We start from the raw sequence: 8,798 nt of genomic DNA on the forward strand, positions 1-8,798 counted from the left end.
AACAAAAACCATGCTTCATTTAGGAGAGGAAGTATCATCAAGGAGAGATATCAATAATTGAGAAGGCTCTGAGAGAGACACAGCTGTCAATGGAGCAAGGGGAGCCGAAACCAGAAAACAAAGTGGAGGTAACGCTCCGGATATGGATGGATAGGCTATGGATACCTAAGATTAACCTGATCATAGTGTCGCCTGTTGCTTTTTATGATGCAAGGGATAGATACACATTTGAAACTGAACTCTAGTCCTCTTTTGGTAGCTCCCTCTCCTGTATAGTCTCATGCCAATTTAGTGTAGATTACATGAAAGCAATGACTTACTTTAATGGTCTCTTCCAATGGCTTCCACCATACCCGGTCAATTGGCCTGCTCCTGACTAATATAATCATGTACAATGCAGGACTTGTGCATTGTATGTGAGAACCTTGTGGGCCAGTTCACATATCAGAGCTGGAAAAAGAGTGCAAAATGTGTGGGTTGTTATGGGAGTGAGTAATAAAGTAAGAGTATTGGAGTCCTCATCCATTCCTTTTCCATGGTTTAGGTGTTTAAAGAGATAGATGTGCTGCAAATAAGGGTAAACAATGACACCTTACAAAATAATTATTATATGCTTACTATTTTGATGCCAGGGACTCAAATCTTGACTATCATGAAAACGTTCATTATTGGGAACATTTCTGAGAGTGTTAGAAGCTTTTATTCCCTCCTGCACACTGCAAAGCCACACGCCGGCCATGCAGTACGGGAAACACTTATGGGTGAAAATCCTATAGCTGGAGTAAATTAATTGAGGAGAACTTTAACTGTGTTTTTTTTTAAACCCTGTTTTAGTGTATATTTTTTAATTATATATGTAGATAGTTTGTAACAAACACATATGGCTGCCGCTCTTTCTGTTAAATGCACTACACAATGGTTGTGCTTTTCTAATCATTTTCACATTGCACTTCTGGGATATCAGCAGCTGCTAAAAATTCAGCAAGCAAATGCATTCACGCATTTTACAATGGGTTGTCTTTGTGTTTCGGCCTTAAGACCAGAAGACACAATGGACCTTATGTACTAAAACTGTCTTCTCCTGCTCACTACAGCCCATATTGTACACAGTAGAACATAAGAGAAAAGATACTAAAATAAGGTGAACCAATTGACTTTGTAACCTACATTAGTTTTCATGGGACTATGCACATAAGTGGTTATCCCATGCTGCTTTAACCTGCCGGACTTGTGGCTGGAGTTTGAAACTCCAAAAAATAAAGTTGTCTTTTATTTACATAGTAGGACTATCATATTTTAGGGTACAAAATGTGGAGTCGGCTCCCTCAGGAAGTAGTTTCAGCAACTACTATAGATTGCTTTAAGAAAAAGCTGAATGATTTCTAGAAGCACAGAATATAACTGGGGATTAAGGATTTAAAGTAACAATAACAGAGACTGCTGATCCAGGGAACATCCGATTGTCTCATGGGATCAGGAAGGAATGTTTTCCCCTGTTGGAGCAAATTGTACCGAGGTTTTTTTGCCTTCCTCTGGATCAACTATGTCCATAGGGTTTTATATCTGGGATATGTTTTTCCCTGGTGGTTGAACTTGATGGACTTTTGTCTTTTTTTAAGTCTGACCTACTATATAACTATCACAATTTAAATGGTGTGTTAGATCCTATTTTAAGCTGTTAATAACTTATGTCCATTATCTTCTAGGATCTGATCGATATATTTAGTCCACCTCAGCCGTCTCCTTCAAACATCTTGGATACCAACCATGACAATTCCTTTTTTTCGGCATGGGGTCCAGAAAGTAAGTCATCATTATTCTATCCTTAAGGTGTCCTAGGAACTCAGATAGTAATCTGGAACTGGCCTGGTAAAAAAAAGCTTCTTCTGTGAAAAAGATCAGTCCACCCAAAACTATCTTTTTAATGTTAGTTTTTGCGGGGAGTTAAACCTCTGATTGTTTCTTAGATGTCTTGGGTATTGGCCAGATCTCTGCCTTGATTTCCAGATTCTGCACATCAGCTGTGCCCAGTATGAGCAGCAATCCTATCTAGCAATCTAGATTATGGAAAATGAAACAAAAACATGGAACACACAATTTTATAGGCAAGCAGTAATAGAGTTAATAACTTTGGAAGATCGAATTGTCTTTGTTGACTTGCTTTGGTTTGTGTTCCTATCCAACACTTGAAATGCTTCCAGTGGGTTTGCATTACCGTAGACTAGTATTGAAATACAAAACCTGTTTAAAGCAGACATAAGAAACCAGATGATGGCTTAAGTCACTAGGCTCGACCTATTGGTAAATATCACTTTATAAAGGCTTGACCCTTTAAACAATGCTTAATTATTATTATTAAATAGGATTTTTATAGTGCCAACATATTATGCAGCGCTGTACATTAAATAGAGCTTGCAAATAACAGACAGACACAGGAGGAGGAGAGAACCCTGCCCCGAAGAGCTTACCATCTAGTAACTAGGGAAAGTATCACACAATAGGAGGGGAGATGATGCTCAAGTGTTTGTTAAAGTGGAACTTGGCGGGTGTTTTTGCAGAAAGGGAAAGGCAATGTCACTTTTGCAATAATTATTCTTACCTGGCTCATTGCTGCCCAGCTGTCAAATTTCGCTGAGCTGCACATTTGTTGCCAGGCTTATCTGGCAATCCCAGCTTTACTTGCGTGTGCTAGGACTAAATGAACTCCCATGCAGATTTATGCTATTTCTTCCTGACCCAGCTAATTAAGATAGCTGAAGAACAGGATACGGAAGGAAAGAAGGATCGGTTAGGGTACAGGTAAGTATCAATAGATTTACTTTAAATATGGCCTAAACTTGCATATATAGTTGAGACGTGATATATGGAAGAAAAAAACTGAATTGGGTTTATTTAAGGAGTATAGGCTGTACACATAATAAAGTGAATTATCCCCTTGCAAGAGATAGGCAGAGTACACATGTGCAATAATTGTCATTGGAAAGGATCTTTCATGATCCTTTCCAACAATAAAAGACTGAAAGATGCATGAAGAAGCGCTTTACATACAGCACCGTTCTGCTCTATGGAGAGGGGGGAAGGATGGAGCGACACCCTGCTGTGCTCTCTCCCCTTCACTTCCAATATGACAGATCCATGAGCGACGAGCACTGTACCAACATCAGATTCTCATCCAATATCAGCCCCGAGGCAATTATCAGACGATAATCATCTAACACAGGGTTAGGCAAACTCCAGCCTTTAGGGCAGATATGGCCTAGCCAGTAGTTTGTTCCAGCCTAACGCCTCCCTGGTCGATCTGGCCTAATCCTGGCTGGCAACCCGCGGCTTTTGAGCCTCCTTACTATGCTTCCCTTCCCTATTTACCGCGTCCAACATAACACTTCCGCCGCCAGTGTAAGGGGACATTCCCTCTCCTCCGTATGCATTGCCGAGCAGAGAGATTTCCTTTTAGGGGAATTCCCTCTCCTCCATATGCATTGCGGAGGAAAGGGATTTCCCTCCTGGGGCGTTCCTGGTGGGGGGCGGAGCCATCAGCGTGGGACTCGAGAGAGAGTCCGGCCTAGTGGGCCTTCTTGACCTCCTAAAATGGCCTAGTAACCGAAAAATTTTGCTGGCCCCTGATCTAACGTGTGTACGTAGCCATTATTCACCTAGCTCATTGGTAAAAAAGATAACATTTTTCTGACTTTAATTGATTGTACTGAATCAGAACCAAGGAAAAATCTGCTTTTCTATATTTCCTCACACATGATTCGGTTTTTTTTTTTTTTTTATTTGCAAAGTGAATTTTGACCACATTCACCAAGATAAATTATCCCTTGCAAGGTCATAATTCACCTTGATAAGTGAGCAGCCTAAATTCCGTAAATCATCCCCAACGTGTAATTTAGAGAAAGAAGTTGGCAGTTTTACTTTAACCTCCCTAGGGGTAACCCCAAGTGTGACTCAGGGTGGAAAAAAGTTGCTAAAAGTGGTAACCCCGAGTCACACTCTGGTTAGGTAAACCTATCGGAAGGTAAGTAAATAGAGCGCTTACCTGATCTGCTGGCGCCCCGCACCCTCCGGCGCTGCGATCTCCGTCTTCTTTCTTCTGCACTCGATGAGTCACCGGGGAGTTCCCGGTGATGTCGGTGCGTGTGTACATTGCCGGCGGGGCAGGGCGGGAAATTCAAAATCCATTTGTATTGTATTCAATACAAAATAACTGTATTGAATGCAATACATTGGATTTTTATGTGTAAAAGCAGTACATTGTTTTCAAGAACATTTATTTTACAGTATATATAATAATATGAGTATAATGTGTATTTTTTTTTAAATTTTTAATATATAATATATTTTTAATTTATTTAATTTATTGCTTTTACATGATTTTATGTTTCAAACTTTTTTATACTATTATATTATACTGTAAAATAAATTTTCATGAAAAACAATGTACCGCTTTTAGACATAAAAAACTGGAAATAAATGAACCGCTAGGGAGGTTAAAACATTGAATTTTTTTATTTTCTTTCTGAAACATATTCTTATTTTGTGAGATATTGATTCATTGTTCTCTGAGATGCCAGGGACCGCCAGTCATGACTTTTCCAAATTCAGATGTCCTACTAAAGATCTAGTCATAGTTTGCTCGGTTCCATCCAGCATGGAGATTAACACTTTGCCTGAAGCTTGGATCTTGAAGACAAATCTCTTAGAATACTTTAGTAAAACACTATAAGAAAACAATACATTTCTGCCAAATATCCAATGAATAATTCATAACTACCAATAATAGCTCTTTTATGGAATAGAAGGTAACTTGAAGGTGTTGAAGTAAATAGTCACTTTCTTTTTAAAATGCTGTAAATATTATGTAATGGTGGAAATGTAATAATAATGAATTCTGTCATGTATAACCAAGCTTTGTTATAATTAATTCAGATGAGAAATCCAGTGTATGTGCCTCTTCCTTGCCCTGGGATTTGCCTCATAGCACTCAGTTCAGAGCTGATAATAGAAGTCAGAGCATCATCTTCAACTGTGATCCATCAAGCTCGGGGGAGCCTCAGAAATCCCAAAGTACGCACAATCTTTTTGGAGATGGCCAGAAAGGTGAGAGTGACTATAGTGCAAAATGCAATACATTTAATATGTACATAAAGTGGGGATCCTTTTATCCTGGTGATAGAGGAGCTGCTGGAATGTTCACATCACTTTAATTGATTTATTCTGTATGCAGCAATCTGCAATGTGTAATGATGCATGAAGCAGACACAATCCAGCGCCCTGCATTTTGGTGGGAATTGGCCCTTATTCTCCATCCAGAGGCTTCCAAGCATTGGGGGACTAAGCAGCAAAAGAAGGGTTTGTGTTTCAGGAGATTTAGGGGCTAATTAAGTGTTAGGATCAATGAACTGTCTAAGGGGGTCCTTACTTTGAAGACATCTGTAGTTTCTGTTGCCATCAGAAAGGAAAATGTCCCCAATAGAACACAATCAGAAAGAAAGGGGTGTCTAATATATTTCTAAAATAATAAAGTTAGCATTAGATTTACATTTAAGAATCTGTTTATCAGAAAACAATAGGCGAATTAACCAGAATTTTTTAGTCCCGGGATTTGCACATTGTATAAAGATGTGGCTGGTGTTTGAATGAACAAAAGCAAATCTTTAGGCTAATTTCTCTAAAAATCGAATGATCTTTAGGCCCTGGTCTCCTCTGATGTTCATAGGGTGTTGCATTTGCCATTTGAAAGACAAATGCAAAGACAAAGAAATAATTGGAAATACAATTTTGTACAGATGCAAGAGCACAAATTCTAAATACCAAAGTAATTTTTTAAAATGAATTCCAAGTGTTAGGTGGGAGTTAGGAATTGATTCGGTGATTGATTGTAGTATTAGGGTTGGAGGGTTTTAACTAATATAAAAAAGTTTTGAAACTTTTCTGCAGTACGCATGCTTTTTTCTGCACTTGGAATGTTTCACCATGACCTGCCACTCTCAGACCTCCAAACATAATATGAAATTAGGAGTTTAATGAAAATGAAATGAAAAATTAGATGTTGGCTAATTCAGATCACACATATATGTTTTCCCGTTGGTTGCTGTGAGCAGCACAGTAAGCCCATAGCACAGAGATGATTTATTCCACAACTGGCAATCCTGGCTGATGCTGGAAGGCATTGTAAGGGCTTCTTACAAAATCTGGTGACAATTGTATTTCTAATTAGAAATAATCCCAAAGCAGAGAACGAAACTGGTAGCATGATACGGGGGGTCATTCTGCTAAAACGTTCAAAGGAAGTAACATCTTTTTTTGTGTTATGTTTACCATGTGATCCCTTGATGGAGTTCCCTGGGGAGTATTATGGATTTTATTTCTTCAAGCATGCTTAATGCAAACCCCCAAATAATCTTAATAATGTAGAAATGTCCAATAAGGAATAAATCTTTGTCCCCTGTCCCCATCGCTGGCACGTGGACTTGTGCGTTGGTTAGAAGTATTCAGAAGCCACACAAAAGTAGTCACACTAAGTATTCCTCCTCAGGCTGGCGCCCTAAGAAGGAGCCTGAAGGTTTAGACTTCCAGAGGAGAATACGTTAGGCCTGCTAACATGAGAAGTAAGACCTACAAATGAGAACTGATCCATGCCTGCAAAGAACGAAGCAGCAGCTTGAAAGTCCCCATAGGTAGTTGTAAGATGTTGGTTGGAGCACTGGCTGGTCCAGGATTGAAAACATTTGCTAACAAATATAAAATGATTTTAAGAAATTCATTCCAAGTTTGTTGGATCACCCAGGTTCACCCAGGTTCTCCAGTCTTGGAGAGCTTTAATATATCAGGCCAAATATCTCAAGATGCCCACAGATAACAATCTGAGGATTTGGGCTATTTTCTCAATTTAATGGTCACTTCATTTACTTATTTACATGCTAGGGAATCAAGCCAGCAGTCTTCCCTGTCTCATATTAGTGAGATCTATGAGTTCATGGCTCTGCATACCTGCTTTACTTTGTTCCCACCAATACCAAACTAGACTTCAAGATCTCTACACCCGCTGTGCCCGATATTAGAGCCACCCACCATCTCTGTGCTAAATTTCTAGGTCTGCATATTTACTGTACCCATGTAAGAGGTTCCCAATATCTAGCTACTGAGTTCCAATGTCTTCACACTTTGATGAGTTCCAGTATTCTTCCCAAAATTATTTTTAAACTGGGTGGGAAGAGTTTGTTGGCTGGTGGCAGCCCTTTTATTGTAACCCAACTTTTCAGTAATCACTCAGGTCAAGTAATGGGGTTTGTACACCCGATGTGGCCACCCACTAGATTTTATATATATTCAAAAGTTAGGAACTTTGGCAGCAGGCTCATCGTTAAGGTATTAAAGGTATATTTTTACTTAGGGGCTGACTGATGAAAGCAAGCTTAGCTCATAATGCATTTACACTATTCTGTCATTTACTTTTGTATTCTAATCTGTTCTAAGTCTATAATTTCTACACATATGTAGAATCCTTTGTGATTGCATGCAAACATTTTTTTTTTCATTTTTTTGATTGCTGCATCAGGCCAAACGTTCGCTCTAGCCTAACTGTAACAGGCAGTTTCTTTGCATTTTTCCCCTCTTTTTCATTATTTTCATGTACATCTAGGTCCAATTGAACCCATTTACGATATATTTACACCAGTTTCACCCAAGGACATCAAGGACACCCATTCACCATCCTCCATTAAAACAGACAACTCATTTGGTAAGTTATTGTTTCTGTGTAAGCAGTTCCAATATCTCCTAAAGAGGTCTTATGCTTAAAATGTAATATATTACAACGTATAGTCCTTGGTGGTGATGGGTTACTGTGAATTTATCCCTATTTTTTACCGCATGATCCTCTTTTTAACACATCTCCTGTCCTAGTGTGACAGCGCTCACTGTATCTATGGAGAAAGTTTGTAAAAGATTTCCAGGGGTGAATAATAGATGCTACATTCCAAATATAATTCAATGCACGCAAGAAAAAGTTTCTATATACGCAAATGGGACTATAACAGCATCAACATCTAACTAACTAATGGAAAAAGATAACGTTTTGAAACAGTACTATTAAAAAGTAACAACTTTCAAGTATAATTTTCCCAGTACTATACGAGGGGGTGCTGAGAAGTTCCTGGCTTTTCCCAGAAGAGAGCCCAAGTTATGAAATCACACATTTGTTCAACATATTCCCCCCTGAGACTGATACACTTGGTACAGCGTAGTTGCAGCTTTTCTAGACCGTTCAAATAAAAGTCCTTTGGTTGGGCCGCAAACCAGCTCTCAGCAGCATCTTTGACGTCAGAAATGTCTTCAAAATGTGCCTCTTCAGGTGTTTCTTCAAATTCGGGAACAGATAATAGTCCGAAGGGGCCAGGTCAGGTGAGTAGGGGGATGGTGGACCAATTGGAAACCCAGGGTGTTCAATTTGGCAGCCACAACAGCCGCACCTGTGTGCGCAGGTGTATTGTCCTGCAAAGAAATGATTCCGTTGGTCAATTTCCAAGGCGTTTCATCCTTATTGCCTCCTGGTCCAGGAGGTTAGCATAATACTGTCCGATGATACTAGAGCCCTGAGGTAGGTAGTCCACCAACAGAATACCGTCTTTGCCCCAGAAAACAAATGCCATGACTTTTTTGGCCGATTTCTGGGTTCGGAACCATTTCGGCCGCCGGGACCCGCTGTGGCGCCATTCCTTTGACTGTTCCTTGGTTTCAGGAACATAGATGTGGAGCCAGGTTTCATCCTCAGTCACTAACCTAGCCAAAAAGTC

The 8,798-nt window shown here is 39.6% G+C and overlaps 1 protein-coding gene across 2 annotated transcripts in view; it reads left to right on the top strand.

Annotated features, from left to right (window-relative positions):
* EPN3 (epsin 3) overlaps nucleotides 1-8,798 on the top strand; it is a 33,628-nt gene that overhangs the window by 19,721 nt on the left and 5,109 nt on the right. For both annotated transcript variants that reach the window (XM_072403342.1, XM_072403343.1), the window contains exons 5-8: nucleotides 24-128; nucleotides 1,707-1,803; nucleotides 4,930-5,100; nucleotides 7,646-7,744. In XM_072403342.1, coding sequence (XP_072259443.1) covers nucleotides 24-128; nucleotides 1,707-1,803; nucleotides 4,930-5,100; nucleotides 7,646-7,744 — 472 coding nt within the window. The remainder of the gene's footprint in view (nucleotides 1-23; nucleotides 129-1,706; nucleotides 1,804-4,929; nucleotides 5,101-7,645; nucleotides 7,745-8,798) is intronic.

The sequence above is a fragment of the Pyxicephalus adspersus genome, chromosome 3 (genome assembly GCF_032062135.1).
Source record: "Pyxicephalus adspersus chromosome 3, UCB_Pads_2.0, whole genome shotgun sequence".
Taxonomy (NCBI): domain Eukaryota; kingdom Metazoa; phylum Chordata; class Amphibia; order Anura; family Pyxicephalidae; genus Pyxicephalus; species Pyxicephalus adspersus.